General features: G+C 42.5%; 2 protein-coding genes across 3 annotated transcripts; both read right to left on the minus strand.

Annotated features, from left to right (window-relative positions):
* Positions 1-497: 497 nt before the first annotated feature.
* LOC123101978 (probable phosphoinositide phosphatase SAC9) lies at positions 498-12,544 on the minus strand. Of its 2 annotated transcripts, none has more exons than XM_044523228.1 (12): positions 12,183-12,544; positions 10,001-11,998; positions 8,829-8,936; positions 8,409-8,579; positions 7,256-7,498; positions 6,695-7,144; positions 5,534-6,307; positions 5,021-5,218; positions 3,438-3,875; positions 3,127-3,360; positions 1,431-1,722; positions 498-921 (listed from the first exon to the last, which is right to left on the minus strand). In XM_044523228.1, exons 2-11 carry the CDS (start codon positions 11,969-11,971, stop codon positions 1,441-1,443), a joined length of 4,869 nt encoding a protein of 1,622 aa, XP_044379163.1. In that variant the 5' UTR covers positions 11,972-11,998; positions 12,183-12,544; the 3' UTR covers positions 498-921; positions 1,431-1,440. The 2 variants fall into 2 exon arrangements, with proteins under 2 accessions (XP_044379163.1, XP_044379161.1); XM_044523226.1 differs by having other exon boundaries at positions 10,001-12,004.
* A 9,029-nt stretch (positions 12,545-21,573) lies between these two features.
* Positions 21,574-24,410, minus strand: LOC123101979 (uncharacterized). Its single transcript, XM_044523229.1, has 4 exons — positions 24,146-24,410; positions 23,049-23,095; positions 22,788-22,932; positions 21,574-22,041 (listed from the first exon to the last, which is right to left on the minus strand). The coding sequence occupies exons 2-4, from the start codon at positions 23,084-23,086 to the stop codon at positions 21,775-21,777; spliced, it is 450 nt and encodes a 149-aa protein (XP_044379164.1). The 5' UTR covers positions 23,087-23,095; positions 24,146-24,410; the 3' UTR covers positions 21,574-21,774.
* Positions 24,411-24,735: the final 325 nt, after the last annotated feature.

The following is a 24,735-nucleotide window of genomic DNA, read 5'->3' on the forward strand; positions in this document are numbered from 1 at the left end:
GTTTGGCTTAGTTTTCACCCAAATACCATGCCTTATCATCTTCGTTCGCTTGGATCCCCAAGTATTCATGGGCATGAGAACCATCTGGAAGCTCTCAAAAACCAAGAAATCAGACGGATCTTCCATCATTTTTAGGCCTACATTGTGATGCTGAAGGTAGACGGCGATGAGGACAAGGAGAGGAAACCAGGACGACCGCCACCATCTTCCCAATAGGTTCATCATTGTAAAACCAGGGAATCCGGCCTGGCTATGCTAAGTAGATTTTCATTTGACCTTTGCTTTTACTAGAGCAAACAAAAATATTAAAGTTTTGAATGTTCACATGTGAAAGGGATTCAAGACATTTATTTGCTCCAACTTCAAAGATAACTTATGGGCATAGCAGAAAAACATTATAATACTATAAATTGAATACCGCCAATGTGACGCTGAAATATTGGCCCACCTCTTAGCCTAAGATGTTGTTCAAATTAAGTGCAACATACAAGTGAACCTGTAACTGAAAAAAATCAGTGCTCAAAATATTTGTCAGTAAAGAAGACCTCGTACAAAATTCAGCACTTGATCCTTTACAGATTCCATACACGCATCCACAAACTGTAACTGGCAGCATCAAAAGTGTGGCAATCAGATTGAATTTTCAAACATCCTACAAAAGCAAATGGATCTTCGATTTACCGACATTCTACAAACAAGAAAAAATAAAGAAATACTATAGTTAATATCCCCAGGGTCCTCAACTTGTATCGCACAAACAGAACGTTCTCAAGTTCTTGTGTGTTTTGGTTGTGGTATCGTGCTGTGCTGCACTGCACTGCTGTAGTTATCGCCGCCTACCACACCGACACAAAGGAATAATACTAGTTTACAACACCAATATGTACCAACCGTGAATCACTTCATGATGGCATGTACAACCTATAAATAGGCAAATGAAACATTAGAAAAAGTATTCATTATGCACAAGAAGAAAGAACATGCACTAGACTGAAGAATGCAAGCATTCGACACAAAAATATGACCTGCTGAATTTGTGTGTGCATCATGCACCAACAAAATAAAAATGTTCCTACAATAAAAGTAATAGAGCAGATTCAACAAAATAAAATTGTTCCTACTTGGTTAATTTGTGTACAATGGAAGTAGATAGAGTTAGACAGTAGAGGAAATGGGGGGGGGGGGGGGGGGAAGCAAAGAGGAATAAAGAGGGTGGATGGTTGAAGAAGAGGCAGCCCATACTTGCATTGTTCTCATTTTCAATCTGTTCTGGCTAAAAAACTCTAAACGCCCATGTCAGCTAAACAAGACAGTAGAAACCGGTACAGTACAGTACTTAAATTTGGTGCAAGTTACCAAAAATAGGCTTCGAACAAATGACTGCTTATAATATATAACAATTAAAATGCCAGGTTGTCATATACTCACACCTTGTATATATCATACTGCCGAGAGACTGCCGATCTTTCCCATCTCATAGGTATCAGCGTAGTAGTACAGCTTGATCTTATTTGACAAAGACAATCCAGAAGCCAGAGGAAGATTCCGCAAGCTTAACCCATCAATCTCAGCAATATCATCAACAAAGGCAGTGACATCTCCAAGTAATCTAAAGATAACACAACGGGCATCTTGCTGCAAATCCGAAAAATCAAAATACAGTGGTGTATTTGCTTTAACTTCCGGCAGACGGTATTCCTCTACAACCAGCTTGCCAGACTCCTGCAGAAAAAAACGTATGTATTGAATGCACACAACATACAAAATTGGCAAAGAGAAAACTATATATCTATCTAGAGAGTTCAGCCACAGGCTTCTCAAACCCTCAAGGAACAATTTCATGCCGCAAAAACTGGTTACTTTTAGGAACAAACTTGAAAAGAGCAGCAGCACATAGACGAGCTGACAGCTACGATATTATGTTTCCCAGTCAAACCAAAATATATCTATATCTACACCTCTATATAGCATACGAAAAACTTTGTATATCGGCAGTTGGATTAAGCCGATCCGATGGTGCAGAGGTGGCAAACCCGACTTGTGCAGGCCATTGGATTTTCTCTTCACTACATCCGATTCTACCATGTGTAATGTCCATAAGGTTCTATGATTGGGCTTAGATGTTATGCACAAACCTCAGAGAACACACTTCTACATTGTTCTACACTCCCAGCTTTTTTCGAACAGAATTTTTACTTTGTGTTCAAGGTTATGGATGTACCTTCATAAATCTCATTTACTTTGCAGATGCAGCACTAGATGTCCTCATTATTTTCTAATAAAAATTGCAGTACAAGAGACACCTCATGGGTAACGTGCTTGATGTATTTTACCTGAGCTGTTTTGATTGAATGGACTGGGAGAATTAAACCTGCATCTTATACTTCATGCATGTGCCTCAAAATTTTCAATCTTTGGTCATACTTTGATTAACTGAGCTCTCACATGCAATGCCCATATAACTTACTACTATGATATTATGTTCAATCAGGGGATAGCTATATCAGGGTTCCAAGGAACATGAGGTTATTGGCTGAGAAACTGGAACTGGCCAAGCTCCAGTTGCTAGTGTTACCTTTCTTTGGATTGCAGGAATGAAAAACACAGGAATTCGGGGCAGGAATCCAAGTGCAAAGGATTGCAAAACACGGGAAAATTAGATGATAGTCGCATGGCAGAACACAGGTAAATGACCTCGATCCTAGGCAACCTAGTGTGTATAAAAGAGGTTGGAGTGGTGTCAAAGTTCCTGTGGAATTAAGGCATAGGAAACAAATCCATAGGAATTTGGTAGCACCATTACATTGATCCAAAAGACATTTGTATGAAAGACTCATATGAATTGCAGTGCTATGAAAATTCTACAATCCTAAATGACCCTAATTAAATCTCGAATTCAATTTTTAACAACATCAAAATTTGACTTCCTTAACCTTTTCACCCCCAAAAAAGTTTCCAAGAACGATGAGAATGCTGTAAAGACAGAATAGGAAGTGATAAATTACACAAGCATGAAAGTTCCCATGGTTCAAAGACAAAAATACAAAGAGAGGAAAAGAACCAGATAAGTGTCAATTTTAGTCGCTAAATCAAGTGAGCTTGACCACATAGCCAGTGCCTTATTACCTTAACAACTGTGACTTGTATATGAAGAATTGCAGGATTTAGGTGTCTATCTTCCATACGTATCAATGAACACTCCTTCATATCTAACTCTGATGGCAGAGGTGAATGGGTTACTCGAGGTCTTATAACACCAAAGGAATCAAGGCGAAATCCAGCTATTCCAGGCGAATTAGGCAAGAGATATTGCTCAAGAACAAGATCGTGGTCTCTCAACCTCTCAGCCTCAACCGGAATCTGAAAAATAGAAGGGGAAAATCTTAGCCATAGTTCGAAATAGAGCTGAAAAGTGCTCAGTAAAAGACAGGGTTTACCCTAAATCTGCCAAACGATGGTGATCCATCTACGTAACTTCTCATCCTCATTATTGCCACAGATGTGTCAGGACCCATCTCCTTGGGCAAAGAGCTACCGAAAACAACAATCCTTTTTGCATGGATAAATGAGTTATGTGAATTGTTTGCCTTGGAATCAATAAATGAGCTTTCATCCAATGATAAAAGATCACTAAAGTCTTCATTAAACTTGCTTGAGCTAGAACCAATTTGGGGAAGTGTCATTTTTATTGAAATTATGCGACAGCGGATAGGATTTGGGAAGTGTAGTTTAAAGTGTCTTGGTGCCTCATCCAAGCTACCCGAATTTTCTGGTCCATAAAGCTGTGGAGATGACACTATCATACTTTGCACGTCCCACTTTCCTATGAATGTGCGGTCGTCTCGCTGTATTTTATTACTAGCCCATATCTCCACCTGCACAGGCAGCACAATTATCAGCATATGAGGTCAATATTGCGCTATATGAAACAGGGGAAATGAAATTAGCCAGTTGGCTAGTTCAAATACTCTTGTTTACATAGGTAGCTAACTCTGCCACATGAAAAAGATGTCTACAGCACTAGGACACTTTGTTAATTTCAGACCAGGATATCGTCAACAAACTAGATAATTTGCATCAGTGTTAGTTCTACAAAAAAACATGTCATTGTCATAAAATTATGGTGGTGTCCACACAGCCATGAAAACAAATTTGCAGAGATTGCGACTGTTGTTACAAAGAACTGATAGTAAGAGCATAAGAGCAAATTATGGTGTTGTCAAACGTTGAAGTGCTTAAAGAGCAATTATGAAGTAAGCACGGAACATACTCAACAACCAAAATACCAAGTTACAAAGAACTGACAGTAAAATTAGCAATTTACTGCAAATGAAGAGTTTTTATACTTTGTTTAGAAGTATAGAAGCAAGAAACAAGAAGCAATAATCAGTTCAATAACAGCTCCCTACTATCAAGGTACACAGATATGTCAAAGGGTCAAGTGATGCAGACATCTCCGAGCTTAAATGATGTAAAGTACTTCAAGTACATTCCATAAAAAATCAACTATTAGTTGCAATGCCCAAACTGAGCACTTTAGCTACGAAAATAGAATTTGTGCATCCACTCTGCAACATTGGGATTTTTTTTCCAATTTGTGTGTTTCTCCTTTGCCTATTTCTTGGATTCATAATGCATGAAATAACCAAGCTAAGCGTGAAGTATCTTAAGGCAACTGCTATATATGTTTTGGTATAATGAAATTCAGGAGAGGAAGAGAATACTATTGCATTATTTCTCTTGCATCAACATGGAGCTCGCTCATGAATAAAGCTGGAAAATGTTTTCCTTCTCTTGCTCTGAAAGGTAATGCATTTGATTAAGCTATATAGGACTTCTTCACTGAAGACAACAATGATTTCGGTGACTTCGTTTTAAATGCCCTTTTTGTTAAATTTACCAAGAAAATTGTATATCTAGGAGTTCCCATTTATAACAATCTCGCTAACATAATTTTTATACTAATGTAGACAAACCATGGATCCCAGAAAAAAGAACCAAGATTGGAAGTACATCTTACAATTGGGCAATCAGATGTTGAGTAACCACAGGAACTGACAATTATTGCAACTCCTGAAACATCTGATATACCGCCAAGAACAATCGGGAACTCCACAGATGTGTTGCCTTGTGGAGCTTTCCAGTAGGACTTGTGCACTCCACTACCAAGTGGTGCCAGCAATGAAAACAGTGGAGCAGAGTCATCAGCAGTTTCTACCTGGAAAAATAAAACAACACGGCAGAATCAAAGCAATACCCTGTGGCAAAGCAATACAGAGCAGGGACAATACGATACAGCTTCTGGCAAAGCAATACAGAGCAGGGACAATACGATATAGCTTCTGACAAAAAGAAAAGATTTATTTTGAAAAGATAATGTTAGGCTCAAGGGTAGTGCATTTGAGTGTCTAGTGTCTTTCCACGGTCCATGTGCAACAGTATTGCAGATGCAGCAGAGTTATATAGGTACAAAGTGGCAGCACCAGAGCAGACAGTAAAGGGTAGAAGTTAATAGAACAATGTCGAGGAATACCGTATGTAAAAAGCTTGCATGTGGAAATTCTGCAAGAGACTCTTCATCATCAAGGAGCTGCTTCAATTGTCTCAGACCAGATTGAACACTATGTACTGAATCCGATATTCTATTGGGCTCAAGTTGGCAGACCTGATTCACTGCTTTCAGTGCTGCTTTCTCCGCACGACCTTTTCTTCTCATACTATGAAGAACCCTGACATAATCGACATACAGTGCTTGTTTGATCATCTCATTGCAGCATGATTTGCACACAGAACTATCTGCGAGGGCTGAATAGCCACCGCCTTGATTCCCACCATATATCTTCAGATCTCTGTAAGTGTTGCCAAGCAAAAGGAAGGCCCCTTTCCCAGCACAGCAAGCCTTGCAAGCTGTCCTTTCGCACTGGGAACACTCCACGAATAGTGATGTATTTCCACTAGTAGCTGAAGCTTGTAACGAAGATACAGCACGGACTTCACATGCCCCACCAGAGCATGATTCACCATTTTCACTGATATTCCAAAAGTCTACAGCATGGCTATTGACCTTTTCAAGCCCTATTGAAGCATTAGCACGATCCTCGAAGACAGAATGCCCCAGCAATGCTAGCTTATCAGTAAGGCTGGATAACTTCAACAGGTAAGAGTAATCAACTGAACGATTTGGATCTACCGTGGCAGGAATTACACCAATCGATAACAATGCCCGGTCCCTTTCGGCAGCAGAAAGATCAAGATAAAGACGTTTTATTTCAAGCTTCATCATTTGTTCAAAGTTAAGGCTCTTTCCCTGAAAAGATGAATAAGAGTTTACATCTCTAAGATCCTCATTTAAACTTATAAACAAATCTGTTCATAAAATAGTTTTTTTTCTTGGTTAGAAATAGGTAATCATTAATGAGAACAGGATGAGTATATAAAGCATGGCAACTAAGCAGTGCCAGGTCCAATATATAATGTACATATAATGACCTCATAATCATAAGTTGGCAGGGCCTTTTCTCAGTTTCAGTCAAGTCATTTCTAGATGCTATAACCTTCTAAATAAACCACCGTTGGATGAGTACCAATTTCAGATATTACTTGTAAATAAAATTAGCTCAACACCAGTTTAAGGAAAATCTATCAATGAACTAGAGGATAGGAAAAGAACAACAATGAATTTTGTAAGGAATACCTTATTATTTTGAGAAAGTGACTCCAAAAACTCAAGATAAAACTGTGTACTGCCACAATCTTCAACATGGTTATTGACTTCAGGAACAGGCTCTTCTGATGCAGTGGCAAAAGGGTTGACGTCAAATTCATCATCAAAGAAGTTTGTCTGATCCTCATTACCAAAAGATGTATTTCCAGTGATTTTTGATTGGTTTGGTACGTCAATATCACCCGTGAGAAAATCCACAAAATTTCCTGAACCACCAGGTTGAACTGATGGTGAACTTCTAGTATAACTCCTCTCACTACCGTGAACATCATTACCAGGAGAGGAAGAATCTGCAATATTCTTCAAAGCTAGATCGCAGGGAGTATATGCTTTTTCATGGAGGAGCTCCAAAGCTTGAGCAACACCTTTGCTATTGGTTAACATATCCACCCATGGAAGAGAAACACCAAGTACTTCAATCTGTTTCAGAAGATTACTCATCTAATAAAATAAATATACAGAGGCGAAATAGTTCAATTGTTAAGAGCTGCTTCTTAATACATCAACATCCAGATGGTTGTCAACTTTTACCTCACCAAGTGTGATGGCTGTTCTCGCCATGGGGGAAGGATGAAAAGATAATGCGACAACCCGATTTAGAAAGTTCACTTCTCCTTCCAGCTCTTCGAAGTCGTATAACAACGGAAGATAAGTGCTCTCTTGAACGTCCGGTCGAGCACTATTGCCTGTAACAGCCAAGTCCTCTGGATGAATTCTTCCAGTGAGAGGGATCAACAAATTTGTCCCATTCGAGCACTGGGGTATGCAAGCGCCCTAAACAAGTGAACTTGCAGTTAGTTACACATTAGCTGGCTACACATGATTTGCAAAAAGATAAGCAGCAGCAGGGAACAAATGTAATCGTTTGATCAAAAGATGTAAACTGCAAAGAGCTAGCATGCAGCAAATAAGCACCGTATAGTATCAGATCGCCTTACCCTGATTCAGATAGTATAAAACAAAAAACTGCCTTAAAACAAAGAGTTCCTCAAACATTAAGAATAGTTCAACGCATCCACGTGCTTTAATTGGAATTCATACAGAAATAAATATCACATACTGAAAGGTCAGAGTAGCAAGTAAACTGATGAAGATAAAAAAGTATCACGAGCGTTGAGCATGGGCTCATGCGCACAGATTAACCTATAATAGGTACAGAAATAGAGTAGTTTTTGGAAATTACAGGATCTACGCAATAGATGCTAGCCAAAATCAAAGCCATGCTCAGATTAGCTGGGCTTGACTTTGTGTTTGTCCGTCCCAATTGTGCTTCTGATTGGACCTTGCTACTATCGGAGAGTCCAAAGTATGTAATTATCAGGTCGTACCAGTTCGTATGATACCTATATTTACATTTCTAAATTAAATACAATTAATTTATGCAACAGAAAAAGGAAAGTAAATCACAAGATTATCTCTTTTACACAGCAGATTAGGCCTTGGATTGCAACATAGCATGTTGGCATAAACCAAAAACTTGAGTGGCGCATCTGATGAGGCTCAATGTTAGCAAGGACTGCATTTTTTATTGTGTTCCCAGTTCACCCAGTCTTGACACTGTACACATGTCAGTTCATCAAGCCTAAACCTAAAAGTGAGCCATCTTGCTATGAAAAGCGAAATTAATGAGCCTACCTGGCATAAAATAAAATATTAAGAATATAACAGCAAGATGAAGACAAACCTCAACAACAAGCTTAAGGGAATCTATGCTGGAGCCAACTCTGACATCTACAGTAGCTGGATATGAAGAATCTTCAACCCCATGGGAAACAGTAAGAAGAAGCTGAGAAACATGACAAGGTTCTCCAAGGTATATAAAAAGCTCAACATAGTCTGCACCTTGCTGGCATACCTGCATGATCAAGAGACCTTAGAATGTTATAGGAAACACTGAGATGTGACTAAGTACTCCACATGTTTTTATATCACACAATTCAGAGTTTCAGACTCTTCGAGACATCAACTAGTCATATTCCATGTGAGTGGTGGGATTTGTTAGGGACGAAGTATTTAATACACCATAGCTATCCCCCAATTCAAATAAATCAGGTCACTATCAGGATATATTACTCAAAAGGAACTATATAAATAAGCAACATACCCAAACAATATCCTTCTTTTTGAAGCTGAGAAGACTGGAACCACCATCAGCCATTGGAGTGATACAAGGAACTGGTTTCAACATGCATCCAGATGGTCTTGATAGTACCTGAATTATCAACATCAAGCATGTTCAACACAAAGATGAAAGTCAAAATTAAGAAAAGTAACAGATGGCCTCGATAGTACTTGAACTCAAGACCTTAGGCTCCGATACCAAGTTAAGCTTCATGCACTAGCCAACGCAACCAGAAGTCCGAACTGATGGAAAGGACTAGGCAATTCACATATACACTTCAACAGTATTAAGTCAATGAATAAAAATTCTTCTTAGACAGCTGTCTTGGCTCTTGAGTTATAGACTAGTAAAAAACTTAACAATTACTAGCATTTAAATTCTAGATATAGTTTAAGATCAACGATTTCTTCCCTATGAATGAGTTTCTAGTTTTCTCTAACTCTGGCGAACCTTGCTATTTTGGAACGGAGGAAGTACATCTTATTTTCACCCTAACCAGCAGTGGATTTCCCTTCAGTTGCAAAATAAGAGTAGGGTGCGTTGAAGGGAAATGCACTGCTGGTTAGTGGTGTAAATGAGAAGTACTTCCGCCGTTACAAAATACTTGAAGTTCTAGGTTTGTCCTAAGTCAAACATCTTTAAGTTTGGCCAAATCTATAGAAAATATATCAACATGAACATCTACAACATCAACTATATATAGTATGGAAATATATTTATGTTGAATCTAATGAAACTACTTGGATGTCGTAGATGTTGGTATGTTTTTCTATGGACTTAGTCAAACTTAAAGAGATTTAACTTAGGACAAAGAACTTAAAGTATTTTAAAACGGAGGGAGTAGAAATAAATTATCAATTGGCATGTCGCTAAATCTGATCATTACAGTGCATGGAATTCTTTTCTCAAACAACAGTGCAGGGAAATTCTAAGTCAACTAAAACTCAGGGAAATCTGCATTTTAACTAGCAAATTGTTTCGATCTAATTGCGGAAACTGATAATGTATTCTAGAAGTTCTAGTTAAGTTAGAATAGCATGTTTGGATAGTTCATGCAGAGAATTGACTAACCGGCTATCCTACACATAACTGAAATAAAGATTGGTAAAGTGAACTTTGTAAATAAGATGCTGATAATGAATAAGTTTACCTACTTTGAGAGGGAAAATTGGGATGGATGGGAGATGCTTATATAGCCTCAATCCAAGAAACATCTCAAACTGTTTTTGACGAGAGCTATCATTCATATAATTGTGGAACCTTCTTTGCAGTGTAATCTTGACATTCTGAGCAGCAGAGAATTTACTGAACTTTCCAGTCTCCTCCTTGAATATGTTTAGAATCTCGCTGTGCATAGCTTTTGAGCCAGTGTACAACGTGGCATGTATATCACCAGCCAAAAGAAAAATTTCAGCAAGGTGGTTCACTGGGGCAAGCATTGTTGAGCTCTTGAACTGCTCAAATGTCATATCAAATCTCTTCCAGCGCTTATGTGGAGCTTCCTGGCATGGATGCTCCCATGAGGTAGTACGTGTATTATGATCGATATAAAATGATTTACCTGTTACAGAGTCAAAGCGTTCCTCCCATCCAGGGGGCAAAGAACGAGCACTCCGACCGTTATACTCAGAATTTCTGCTTGCCGATAAGCCAAACATAGCATCTATATCAAGGGAAATACCAAGTTGACTACACTGTTCAACAAAAACTTGAAGCGCCCCAAAATAGCTAGCAGCATTGGTGCGATCAAGAGAGTCTGCACAATTAAAACGTACCACACCATTCTGAATATTATCCATACAGAACCCACCATCATCATTGCAGATAATTGATCCCTTGCATTCGTTAAGCTGCTGTTTTACACTGTAGTATTTCCCTTCACTGAAGCCAATGGCCATTGTTGGTGCTTTAAGGTGCCTCCAGAGGCCCTCAACTGTCTGTTGTTGCCCTTTTAACTTCACAGTGGCATGCCAGTCATAATTTATCAACTGAATCCAGGTGTTTCCAAGCTTGCCAGTAGACTTCAGGTACTTCAGAGATTCTTTGAAATGTTCAACTAGAATTGTCTCAGGTTTTCCTTCAGCATATCTTAGCAAGTTAACACACACAATGGGAACCATTCCAGGTTTCTTCTTACTCGTAGCATTGACTTCAGATGATTTACTACCGTATCTTCGACCCAGCCGTTGGTAGTATTGCAAGGTCCCATTGTAAGGATCATCAGCAACATAAATCTCAGCCTCAACTGACACAGCATTCTTTATTTCTGCACCCCACCATATTGGTATAGTCCCACGCCGCCAGATATACGAGTTAAAAGGTATTACTTGCCCACCTTTTTGAGGGGCCCAAACAATTTGCTCGCACTCCACCTCATTGCCGGTGCCAGAACATGCATTCAGCCCACGAGCCAAATAGCGGGTTCCAGGATGTAACCGACTACGGCGTGCAATGAGAGCAACTAGCCCACCTTGCTGCCCTGTAGCTCCAAAATTGCGACACTCTGCAAAGCCCTGCAAAAGAATGACACAATGCCCCGGCAAACCAATGTCCTTGAAAGGCCTTGACAACCACGCATTCCACACGAATTCCTCATCTGGTTCCTGAATAGCCATCCGACTTGGAAACGGCCTAGTGATATCCCTCGTTTCACAAAAGTAGTACTTGCCATCAATGTCAAGATCAGCCAAATCCTTGATATTCTTCAGCTCCCCACTTCCCTGGGGCTGAGGATTCTGCAGCTGAATCTTTACCCACTGACTCTCCACCACGGTATATACACACCCGCCTCCAGGTAGCCGTGGGACCGTCGCACTGAGCTGCGTTGCAACGAGAAGCAGAGCACAACTCCCTAACACGGCATAGCCCAGCACGGCTTTAGCATATGTGGTACTCTTGGATAAGAATCTCGACCCGTTGGTGATGTGTTTCAGAGCAGCCGCCTCGGAATCAAAGAGGTCCTCCCCCTGCTTCCCCTGGTGGCGCAGCGCACCCGTGGTGGGGTCGACGCAGATCACCTGTGTGTCGCCTGCTGTCGACAGGCTCACCACAATGTACACCTCATTTGTCTCTAAGACGACGACCACCACCGACGTGTCCCCCCGGTCGGACTTGCCGCGCACCATGGAGGGCTCGGGTCAACCCCCCAAGATCTGTTTCTGCACAAAATAAACTGCTGTTAGTGGTGGTGACGCGGTGGTGGATCTCGAAATCGCATGGCGCCAACATTCGATCAATCTGGCATTGAGACAGTGAATACACAGTGGATCTGCACATATGCTCCTGAAGTTCACAGACCGCATGGTATAGGATTGAGACAGGCAAAAAAAAAAATACCCTATGCGATGGCGTTGTCGAGCAGGAGAGTCGGCAGGCCACGCGGGCGACGCCTAGGGCGAGAAGAGAAGCTCCTCTCCCCGCAGCCCAGCCCGCACACGGAGCGAGCCCGGCGGCCAAATCCGACGGGGACGAAGGAGACGCCCGGCGAGCCGCGACGACCGAGGCCGAGGAACCGGGCAGATCCGAGTCGGGAGGCGCGCCCGCGATCTGGCCGGCCCAGGCGCGGCGCCGGGGCGGATCGGGACGGGGGGCTGGGGTTGCTTACCGGCGGCCGGACGGGGCGAGGGGCCGGCGCCTCCCTCCGGCGGTGCGAGAGGAGGGGAGGGGACGAGAAGCTTCAAGGAGGAAGTGGTGGAAGGAAGGAAGGAAGGAAGAAGAGGACAAGGAGAGTATGAATAGGCGACTACTCTCTCTCGCTGCCTGCGAGTTACAGTAGGTATTAATTCTTTCTCACTTTGGTCAAGCCGAGTTAATTAGTAAGTTTTTTCTTTTAGAAAAACACCAGCAATTTTATTCATGCTCATTACAATTACAGGTACACTGATTTGAATTTAAAATCCAAAAAAATACAAAGTAACTCTTATGACTAAGAATTACAATGAAATCTCTTGAAAACATCTTCACTGCATCAATCTCTGTTAGAAGAAAATACTCCAAAGGCTTCGATAAAAAGACTGCAAATGTTGTCACTCTTTCACCCACACAAACATTACCAATAATGGTTTTTGAAAGCACCTTGAGTTGCCCATCCAAAAAGATGGGAAGCCTTGATCGGTGAACGTGCTTGGGCAGAGAATGATCCTCTAGAAGTGCAGGACGTCGGATCGTAAAATCTTCACCATGATGTCGATGAAACACTTCAACTTCACAAACAATCAAACCAACATAAAAAGTTTGACACACCAATCTAAACTCATCAGATCCGAATAAATCGGATCTGCGAGGACAGAAAACTCTCTAACTTCATGGCATCACCAAAAGAACGACAAAATACGATGATCACTAGACGATGACGAAGACCGTAGTATTCTAAAGATGCGAGGTTCCCCATCTCTAGATGTCAAGATGGCAGCCGGAGGCGAGGGGACCAAAAAATTCCTGGCGACGACGACGCTGCAAACCCTCGCTCGTTCCTATAGTTAATTACTAGTAAGTAGTTAGTACTAAACAAACGGCCCAGTCGACAGAGGACAGCTGGGCTTTGTAGGCCTTTTCTGATGATCGTGGACAGTCACCTACCCCAGCCCGTGCCACGATGCGAACGAAAGCAATTGAGCAAAGTGAAATGAAAAACAAAATAAAAACAGAAAAAAGTGTGTGTCTGTGTGGGTGGTGGGGATATTGTTGACATCAGATTTTGGCATGGACAAAATTTTAATTAAGAGGACCTCAAATGAAAAAGTTTTCAACATGTGAAAGTTCTGTATCGTCAAAATGAAAAACTTTAGACCTTCTTTGGTTTGAAGGAATTTCATAGGAATTCTCGAGGATAGGATTCTTATAGGATTTTTTCGTTTAGAATCCTTTGGTTCATAGGAATATAGATTCCTATTCCTACATAGGATTGGTGTCTATCCTCCACATTTCATAGGAAAATAAAAATGAGCCTAGACTCAATGGAAAAATTTCTTTGGTGTCAACCAAGTGACATCTCGTTTCCTATTCCTACTCATAAGATTTGAGATACATGTGATCTCATTTCCTACAAAATTCCTATTCCTACGATAATCCTATCATATAAACCAAAAGAGGAAATGTTTGGGTCATTAATGGCCGAAACTGTGCTCAAAGTAATAAGATTTTAGCACTTAGAGTACTGTTCAACCAATAACGCCTCCAAGGCAGCCTCATATGAAAGAAAAAAATCTATGTTTTCTTCTCATCGAAACGGTCGTTTTTGATATAAAAATCATCTTAATTCAAGGTCACATGCAAAAGTTAGAGTCGAAAATGCGCGGCTGCAATAGATGGTCGAACACTCCGGGGATAATCATCCGGATTTCTGATTTCTCTGCTGCAGAGTTCAGAAAACAAACCAAATACACCTCAAGATAGCATTAAATCAAAAAAAAAGTTCAACATAAAAGTTGTTCGTCTCGTCGAAATGATCGAAATTACTTTTGGGCTCGTTTCCATCCGAGATCAATTACCATCTCAAAAACAACCTGCAAGGTGCAACTAGTTTTAGACCCAACAATTTTGAAAAGTTCGGACAAAACAATCCGAATTTGACTAGGGTTTTGAACGTAAATCCAAGCTTTTTCCTTGCACGGGAAGTCCAGCAGCCTCTTATATATGTAAGGGATGACGACCGATTGAACAACACACAATCGAACAAATCAATCTACTACTTTTTCGTGTTCATCTACTTTTTATCTCTCTCCCTTGTATCTTTCTTCTCGTTTTTCGTTCATTATTTTTCTTGGAGGGCAGCGAGCCACGAGGCCCTAGGGGCAATCAAGTCAAACTAGGGCAGCCCATAGCCGCCGCGCGTCCAGACGGGGTCCCTCCTAGGCGTGTGGGGGTTTGGGTTTACAAAAGTGCCCACCAGATTGCCTGCATACCGCGCTTTCGGTCGGGTCTCCTTCGGCGTGAGTTGCGGTATATTACCCTGACGCCGAGGGTACACCGTCACGTGTGTGTGCGTGAACAAATATCAAAATAAGGCAGTCGCAACAAGCAACAACCAGTGACAATAGGCCTGGAATTTGAGTCAGCTGGATTCGACTCGCTAGAGCTCTTTATGATAAGAAGCAAGACTAGCCCCGCTCGGCTTGGCTCGTCAAAATAGCGAACCGAGTCATGTGCTACTCGTTTAGTTCATGAGTTTGGAGTTTTAGTTTCAGCTATAAATGAGGATCATCAAATCATAAATAAATAAATAAACGCACATCCCGATGACAAGCATGGATGTGCGCGAAATGTGTTTCGTGTGGAAACAAAGATGCACTGAAGAACACTGGTCATGTGATCTGCTCTGCTCCTCCTGACCCAACCTCCCACACTTGGTTACTTAATGGTCACTCCTTGTCACTAAGAAATCTGCCAGCGAAACTATCTCTGTTCCCCTAACCACTTCCCATTGTCAATCCCAACGCAGCGTAACTGAATGAAAAGGATTGATGTGGAAGAAAAATAATGTTGGCGTCGTCGTGCCGTGCTTGGTCCAAATCTCATTTATCAACCGTGCGACACTTGCCCTTAAAAGTTTGATGTAATTTTTATTATGTTTAGGGTGGTTTGTGTTTCTGGTGAACTTTATAATTTTTATTATGTTTGGGGTGGTTTGTGTTTCTTGTGAACATTAATACTCGGTGATATGTTAAAAATGGTCTTAGGCCTCCTTTGGTTTGAAGAAATCTTGTAAGATTTCCAGAGGATACGATTTTTGTAAGAAAAATTTCTATGTAGCCCTTTGGTTTGTAGGAATGGATTCCTATTCCTATATAGGATAGGAATCAATTCTTCACATTTCAAAAGGGAAAAAAAGTTAGCCTAGACTCAATGGAAAAAATCCTATCCTATTAATCAAGTGACATCACTTCACTTCCTATGATTTTCCTATTCCTATGATATTCCTATCCTATGAACCAAAAGAGACCTTACATTGTGGGACGGAGGAAGTAGTAGATAGATCCGAGTCATTTTCCAAAAAAAAAAGAGGATAAAATAAAAGGCTGACACGCACTGAGCAGAACACTAGGCAGATGCAAGCATTATGAGCTCAGCAGACAGTTTAAAGAAAAAAGATGGATGCATTCATCTTTATCATATGCTTCCGCTGCGCCTCATGATAACTGACATTCCACATATGCTTAGAGAACCCCATATCTGATTTAATCTAATGACACGCTGCTGCCTATGCTTTAATCACCAGGAACCTAGTACTCCAGCTGTCTCGATATATCGGCAAAGTACAAATTAAATTATTAAACCGGCGTCTCAATATATATGATTAATCCATGATTAATTGTTTAATCAAGGAAAACAACTTATTTAATCCCAAAGAAAGACAGAGGAAAGGAATACAAGCCTGGATGCAACAGGATTTACTTAATCTCCACCGAGAAAAAAGGGCTTGCACTGAACTTGGATACTGTTGTAGGGTGTGAGTTACAGGAGTGTTGTAGGGTGTGAGTTGCAAAACAGGGAAGTGTGAAGGGTCAAAATGTAAATGGAAGGTGTATATACTGTGAGGAGGAATGGATCGATGGTTGAGGTTCTTCCAGAAATCTCTTATCTTTTCTCCCCCCTTCCCCTGTAGCTTTGCTGGAGAAGTGAGATCAACCAAAAGGCCAGACAAAATGGTGTCAGAGCAGGAGGTGGAGGCGCTGTTTGACCCTCGCCGGTGTTGAATCGGCTGCTGGTGGTGAACTGGAGCGGGGAGAAGAGGAGGCTGCCGCCAGGAGTGTGGGGCGGCGCAGCCGCTCGGAGTTGAAGCCAGTGGTGGTGCGACCTGGGAGTGAGGCCCCTCTTTGTGGCGCGTGCAGGAGCTGCAGGCTGGGAGAGCTGGGTGTAGCAGCAGGAGGCGGAAGTGTGGCTGCTTGAAATCTGAAGCAGCGGCAGAGGGGATCCAAAGTGACAGATTAAGGGTGTGTTGCCTGAATCTGAATCTGTTTGTGGGTTGTTTCTGCTGTGAGTGGAAAGAAGAACAGAGCAATATACCAAGGAGAGGTGTGCCAGGATGGCTGATGGTGCTCCAACAGGTGTCACGGCAGGAGAGCTTGCAGCGGTGTTGAGAGCCATGGACGAGAAGTACAGATTGCTGTTTGAGACTATTGGGAAGCAAGGAGAGAGTTCGAAGTTAGAGGCAGAGGTCAAGGAAGATATCCATCCATTGCAGATGCCCCTGGTGAAGTTAGAAGGATCTGAAACCTATGCAAGTTGGGCAGAGCATGCGGAGACTATTCTTGTGTCAAGAAGGCTAGAGGGCTATATTCTTGGGGCAATTGAAAAACCAGCAGATGAGAACTCTAAGGAAGGTCAAAAGTGGAAGATGACCAACGCATTAGTGAGAGCATGGCTGTTGAGTTCAGTTTCACCTAAAATTGCTAAACAAGTGGAAAGGATTAAGGAAGCATCAGAAATTTAGCGGCTGCTGAAAGGCACATATTCTGGAGTCGGCAATGAGATGCTTGCTTGTAGAATTCAGAGGGAGTTGCAAGGGTTGAGTCAGGGTGATAAATCAGTTGTGGAGTATGTGTCTGAGTTGAAGAGATTGTGGAGTGACATTGACTATTTTGACCCAGTTGAGATGGAGTGTGGCAAGTGTATTGAGAAATTTAACAAATGGACTGAAAGGACACGTGTAAGGGACTTCCTAAATGGACTTCATCCTAAGTTTGAAAACAGGAGGGCTGCACTCTATGGTAGTGGAAAGCTGCCTACACTCGAGCAGGCAATCTCAGCTATCATCAGTGAGGAAACTAGGTTGAAATTAGAGGCAGCCAGTTCCGTGACACAAGGCATCATGCATCGGCGATCAGCACTCTATGCAACAGAGGGTGGAAATTATCAAAAGCCGGTATCAAACATAGTGGAAAGGAAATGCTTTGAGTGTGGTGAACCAGGACATTTGAGGTCTTCATGCCCTGAATTAATGGGAGCAGGTAGAGGAAGAGGGCAGGACTGGCGGGGAAGAGGGCGTGGTCGTGGGTTTGAAGGACGAGGTGGCCGCGGGCGAGGAACACGCCCTACTGGTAGAGCGAACACATCTCTAATCTCTGAAAATACCACTCAAACCATGAGCGTTCACATGACTGCTGAGGATTGGGAGAAGTGGTGTCAATTCAAGGAGCTACATTTAGGTGACAAGTCAACCGCTGAAGCACCTGCACATCTGCCTCTACGGCCTCTGCAAATTTCGGTGGTAACAACTCTCGCACTATGAAATATAAATCCATCAATGCACCATGGCTATTAGATTCAGGTGCATCTAGACATATGGCTGGCTCCTACAAAAGCTTTATTGATTATACTCCTGAGATACAAAGGCAAAGCGTTAAATTAGCTGATGGCTCCTCCCAAACCATTATGGGATCAGGAACAATTGTGTGCAGCAATGATATATCTTTGTCCTCTGTTTTGCATGTTCCCTCATTCCCAATAAATTTACTATCCATCAGTTGCATTACAAAAGAGCTAAATTGTGTTGCCATCTTCTTTCCATCATGGTGCTTGTTTCAGGAACTTGGGACTGGAAGAAGACTTGGGACAGGGAGCATGCATGCTGGGTTGTATTATCTGGATAATAATATGTCTCCTGCGGTAGTAGCAGCTGCTATACCTCTTTCACCACTTGAAGAATTTCTTCTCCACCACCGCAGGCTAGGACATATGTCTTTTGTCACTCTCGGTCAACTTTATCCTGATCTCTATAAGAAAGTTAGCAAGGGGTGTCTAGTATGTGATGCTTGTCAATATGGCAAACAGACACGTAGCTCTTACACATCATCTGATAATAGAAGTGACACACCACTTCAAGTTATACATTCTGATGTGTGGGGTCCTAGTGGTGTTTCATCTTTAAATGGTTATCGGTCGTTTGTTACCTTTATTGACTGTTGTACTAGAGTCACTTGGGTTTATGTGTTGAGGAACAAGAATGATGTGTTCGAATGCTTTGTTGATTTCCACAATATGATCAGAACACAATATAATGCATGTATGAAAATATTTCGCACTGACAATGGCACGGAGTATGTGAACAAGGAATTTGATGAGTACTTTTCAAGTTTTGGGATTATTCATCAGACAACTTGTCCAGGTACTTCGGAGCAGAATGGTTTGGCAGAGAGGAAGAATAGACATCTTCTAGAAATCACTCGTTGCATAATGACATCTATGAATGTTCCTAAGTTTTTGTGGGGTGAGGCCATAATGACAGCTGCCTACTTAATGAATAGAATGCCATCCAGGGTACTTGGTTATAAAACACCAATGGAGTGTCTTACAGGTGAAACAAAATATGTAGTTCCTCCTAAGGTCTTTGGTTGTGTTTGTTTTGTGAAGGATTATAGACCATCGGTTGGCAAACTAGATCCAAAGGCATTAAAGTGTGTATTTGTAGGCTATTCCGGTACACAGAAGGGTTATAGATGTTGGTGTCCATCTGAGAGGAGAATGTTTGTGAGTATGGATGTGGTATTTAGAGAGCAAGAACCATTTTATGGTGAGCCAACAGATTTAACCGATGTGTTCCCTGATTTGTTTACTAATGAAACTTCTAGTGTGAATTGTGAGAAAGAAGAAGATGATGAAACATCAGGAAAGATGATAATTGGGGTAATTCCAGCAGAAACAAGACAAGAACAAAGACAGGGGGAGCCGTATGATACATCGAATGAAGCACTCCGGTGGCCAAGACCAAATGAGGAAAGGGAGATTCAGGTGTATACACGAAGACAACGTACCACAGAGGAGCAAATGCAAGTGCTGGAACCCGAACCAGAGGCTTATGGACAACACCGGGAGCAAGAGCAGGAGGCTGACCACCAGGATGATACGCAAGGTCAAACTAATGACACCAGATCTTCCTCGGACAGTGGTAACATCTCTTCTCAATATCATGACCTTGATGTTCCGATAGCTCACAGAAAGCAGCCACGGTCTAATGCCAGAAAATTGCCCTCTAAATTGGATCCTTATATGGTCTCCAACTATGTCTCGTATGATATTGTCGGTCCTTCTTACAAGTCTTTTATCGCAGCACTGGATGCTGCAGAACCTTTGCCACGGGATTGGCAGGAGGCAAAATTAAACCCAAAGTGGAGGGCAGCTATGCTAGAGGAGATGGCTGCTCTCGACAAGAATAATACATGGGTAGTTACACCACTTCCCAATAACAAGAAGGTAGTAGGATGCAAATGGGTGTTCACCATAAAACATACACCAGAAGGCAAAGTAGAGAGATACAAGGCAAGACTTGTGGCGAAAGGTTATAGCCAAACGTATGGGCTGGACTATGATGAAACCTTCGCCCCGGTTGCAAAGATGAACACCATTAGAGCTTTAATCTCGGTGGCAGCGAATAACAAGTGGAAGTTGTTCCAACTAGATGTGAAGAATGCATTCCTTCATGGAGATCTACAGGAAGAAGTTTATATGGAGATTCCACCAGGGTTTAATGGGCCTGAGACAGAGGGTAAAGTGTGCAGATTGAAGAAATCACTTTATGGACTTAAACAGTCACCAAGGGCTTGGTTTGGAAGATTTTGCAAAGAAGTCTGCTCCTTGGGCTTTAAACAGAGCAATGCCGACCACAGCCTTTTCTTTAAGCATCACCAAAACAAAACTGTCATATTGGTGGTATATGTTGATGACATTGTGATTACAGGTAATGATGATGAGGAGATAAGGAATGTGAAGAAGATGTTGGCGAAGTCATTTGAGGTCAAAGACCTCGGGTTTCTTCACTTCTTCTTGGGAATCGAAGTAGCTTATGGGGCTGAAGGTATCTATCTCTCTCAAAGAAAATATGTGCTTGATCTTCTCACTGAAACTGGGATGCTTGAAAGTAAACCTGCTGCCACACCAATTGAAATGAACCTTCGTATTACAGCAAATTCAGGAGAACCTGTTGATAGGGGGAGATATCAGAGACTTGTAGGGCGTTTAATTTATCTATCCCACACTAGACCAGACATTGCATATGCAGTTAGTCTGGTGAGTAGATATATGCATGATCCTCGATCAAGTCATCTAGATGCAGTAAATAGAATTTTGAGATACCTCAAAGGGTGTCCTGGAAAAGGAATTCTTCTTTCATATCATGGTCATCTAGAAGTTGAGGGATACACAGACGCTGATTGGGCTGGGTGCCTGGATGATAGGAGATCCACTTCAGGTTATTGCATCTTTGTGGGAGGAAATTTAGTCAGTTGGAGGAGTAAGAAGCAAAGTGTTGTCGCCAGGTCCACAGCAGAAGCAGAATTGCGATCCATGGCTGCGGGCCTATGTGAGTTGTTGTGGCTTCGATTATTGTTAATTGAACTTCGGTTGTTCAAAGGAGGACCACTTAAACTTCATTGTGATAATCAGGCCGCAATTAACATCATAAACAATCCGGTTCACCATGATAGAACAAAACATATCGAAATTGATAGGCATTTTATTAAGGAGAAACTTGATGAGGGAGTACTTGAAGTAGGCTTTGTTAAAAGTGGGGATCAACTTGCTGATGCATTAACAAAGGGTGTGAGTGTTGTATCATTCTCAAAATTGTGTGACAAGATGGGGCTCTTAGACGTTTTCGCCCCATCTTGAGGGGGAGTGTTGTAGGGTGTGAGTTACAGGAGTGTTGTAGGGTGTGAGTTGCAAAACAGGGAAGTGTGAAGGGTCAAAATGTAAATGGAAGGTGTATATACTGTGAGGAGGAATGGATCGATGGTTGAGGTTCTTCCAGAAATCTCTCATCTTTTCTCCCCCCTTCCCCTGTAGCTTTGCTGGAGAAGTGAGATCAACCAAAAGGCCAGACAAAAGATACATCTAACTTTATCCCAGGAAAATGTTTCTTCTACTCTTATCAATGCAAAATACTTAATCAAGCCGATGCCTTCCCCCATTTCTTTCATGGGAATAAAACTAATCTTCATTCGACGTCGAACCCCTTCTCCTGGAGCTCCTGCACCACCTCGTTGCGCATACGGAACCACAGCTTCCGCGCCTCCTGGTCGAACTTCTTGGACTGCAGCTGCTTCTGCATGTTGTCCGAGTCCATGTTGGCGTCGGCAAACCCCTTGGGCCCGATCGTCGTGCCCAGGGCACCCCCGCTCTTTATGAACTCCTCCACCGCCTCCTCGTCGCCCGGGTACGGGAACTCCCTGCGCTCATACAGATGCGCCATCTCCTTCTCTTCCTGGCAAATGATTTCGACAGAGCTTTGAGCAACAGTATATAAATTGAACACTCAGGTTAAAGGAAGATTAGCATTGGCGAAAAAGAGCGCTCCGTGCGGTTTTGAACAATCTTGCGGAATAGAGATTCACCTCCTCTGAGTGATCACTATGGATAATCATATGGCGCCAAGCGTGCCACATTTGGTGTCGCATAATATAACCCGATAGACTTAAGCACCTTTTCATATTGTCTCAAGTTTTCAGTGTTCAACGTGACATTTAAGGAGTGCTTATTAGTTGATGATATTGGACGACCGAAAATGTGAACTATTTCAGTAAATCCTAACGAGACATATGAAATATTTGCAGACAAAATATAATCCCCATATAAAGGTTGTCTGAGTTGCATCTCGTAAGCATAATACAAGCGTCTAATATGCTGCTGCCTATGCTTTAATTAGCAACCGGTTATGGCAGTTCACGGATGCAAATCAGTTTTAGTCTATGTATACTGCTGCAATTATGCAAGCGTCGCATACAACGAAATTATAGAATGGACACTGCTGGATCAATTAATGTCTCAAGTCACAGTATGCACTATATGGACAGTATCTATTGGCAGCTCTGAACCATAGTTCCAGAAACAGAACATACAGCAGGATGAACTTATTTGTACTGAACACATATCTTACAGCAAAACAAAAGGCCTCAGCAATTCATGTCTGCCCCATCCAAGAAATAAATTAAAGGTCACCACCAGCCATACCTTGGGCCGTGGCTTGAGCGTCCACCAGCCAAGCGGCGATGTCTCATTCCAGAACCACGCAGCGCCAAAAAGCGCGTATGTGCATAGCATGCCCTTGCCCATCTGCTTAAAGAAGTAGGCGTCCCCCTTCTCAAAACCCAGCCTCCTGAACCCCACAAATCAACAAGAACAGAGACATCACCAAGAATCAATCGGTTGACAAGCCAAAGAGAACTGTAGAGAGGATGAGCCAGCTATGGGAAGCTCGTCGTGCTCGCTTACTTGAGAAGCCGACGGGCCTGGGGGAAGCTGCGCAGCATCGCGTTCACCTGCAGGAAAGGAGAAAAGTGAGGAGGGTTTCGATGCAGCGTTTTTTGTGAACGGGTAGGTGCCTACGAGTGGAATTATTCGAAACATAAGAGGGAATAATATGCGGTAGGAACGTGTATGATACCAGAAGACTCCAAAGATTGATGCCTGAACTGAGCATAGTAAAAAGAAGGAAAAGATCAACAGAAATTACGAAGTATTAATTAGCCTATGAATTGCAGAACTGGTTACGGTGTTATACATATATATGAGTAGGCCTGAACATTCGGTCAATTCTGTCAGTTCATTTAGGTAAATAAGTCAAGTTTCGGTATACTCTCTGAACCAGAGTTGGCAGGAATTCAAAACCTGAGGCAACAACACTTTGAACTCTGTTTGCCTACTTGATGGCTAAGATTCTTCATACCGATTATACTCTCTAAATGTGGATTTTCGGTCCTTGAGAAATAATTCCCATGTGATGAGTAGGTCTCTGCCAAGAGTCAATAACTCTTATAACACGATAGAGTACCATGGTGCTATCAAGCAGAGCTCCCGGTTTAAACACCACAGAAACAAAACCAAGCGAATTGCGACGGCATAAGTAGAGAGCTGTGCCTAAGAGCAAAGCATGCCGCCTGGCCCCACATCACAGGGCACGACTTCGCAGGAGAAGGCACCGGAGAGCACTCGCCTCAGCATGACCGCCACGCCTTTTATGCATATAACAGCACAATTGGTTTTCAGTTTCGCTTCTCTGTGACCTATGCGGCATAACTGCAAGCAGGAAGCGTGCGTGCGTGCATGACAAAGACTTGTTTCTTGGTGGCTGTTGAAGACTAGCCGTAATCCACCTAGAACTGCACATTCATGTAATGCACAACAGCAACAAAATTTCGTGGTTCCTGAAAGATTAGCCGCAGGTCGAGAAATGCCCCTAAAAACTCCACACAATCCGCAGAAGACAGGCCAAATTAGCAAGCGCCATCGATACCAACCGGGATATGCTTGAGCGCATCGACAGCAGTCAGCGATTCACCGGTCAGGGGTGGTGGCGGTCGATTTATTACCTGTAGCTTTGCTGGGCGGGGCAGGGAGTGGGGAGCGCCGGCGGTCGTTGGGCGTCGGGGAGCCGGGGGCGGGCGAGGGGGGCGGACTTCAGAGGAGGGGAGCAGGCCAGGCGCCTGATGGCGGGGCGAAGCTGGAGGCGAGGCGGTGATGGAGCGACGGCAGGCCAGTGAGCGCGCCGCCGCCGGCGAGGCCGGGCTCGTGAGGGGAGAGCCGGTCGGGGGCTCGCGAGGGGAGCTGGGCCGCTGGGCCGCGCACAGAACAGAAAACAAAAGTAGGAACTGGAAGGCTGGGCTGTGTTGGTTTATTTTCTGAACCGAATAAACCGGGTCATGTGTTGATACATTTCTTTGCCTCGAAAAAAAAAAATGTGTTGATACATTTCTAGCATGTCTAAAAAAATGTGTTGATACCGTTTTGGCTAAGATCGAGTGCTGTATCTGTTCATCTAGTAAATCTGGCGTACAGTATGTTTTATTTTGGATTTCCATACCGGGCATGAAAAAAATATATGTATGAACCGGTTAGCTATGTTCGGTTTCTCGATTCCGTACCATTAACACACACACACACACTCTCTTATAGATGACAT

Source organism: Triticum aestivum, chromosome 5A, assembly GCF_018294505.1.
Source record: "Triticum aestivum cultivar Chinese Spring chromosome 5A, IWGSC CS RefSeq v2.1, whole genome shotgun sequence".
Lineage (NCBI taxonomy): Eukaryota > Viridiplantae > Streptophyta > Magnoliopsida > Poales > Poaceae > Triticum > Triticum aestivum.

Excerpts from the sequence above, each read along its gene's own strand:
- LOC123101978 (XM_044523228.1), bottom strand. The coding sequence starts at position 11,971 with ATGGTGCGCGGCAAGTCCGACCGGGGGGACACGTCGGTGGTGGTCGTC. Across the intron at positions 8,580-8,828 it reads AAAAGAAGGATATTGTTTGG|GTATGCCAGCAAGGTGCAGA; the intron begins GTATGTTGCTTA and ends TTGATCATGCAG. Across the intron at positions 1,723-3,126 it reads TACAAGTCACAGTTGTTAAG|GAGTCTGGCAAGCTGGTTGT; the intron begins GTAATAAGGCAC and ends TTTTTTCTGCAG.
- LOC123101979 (XM_044523229.1), bottom strand. The coding sequence starts at position 23,086 with ATGCTGCGCAGCTTCCCCCAGGCCCGTCGGCTTCTCAA. Across the intron at positions 22,933-23,048 it reads CAGGCCCGTCGGCTTCTCAA|GAGGCTGGGTTTTGAGAAGG; the intron begins GTAAGCGAGCAC and ends TGTGGGGTTCAG. Across the intron at positions 22,042-22,787 it reads CGCTCAAGCCACGGCCCAAG|GAAGAGAAGGAGATGGCGCA; the intron begins GTATGGCTGGTG and ends ATCATTTGCCAG.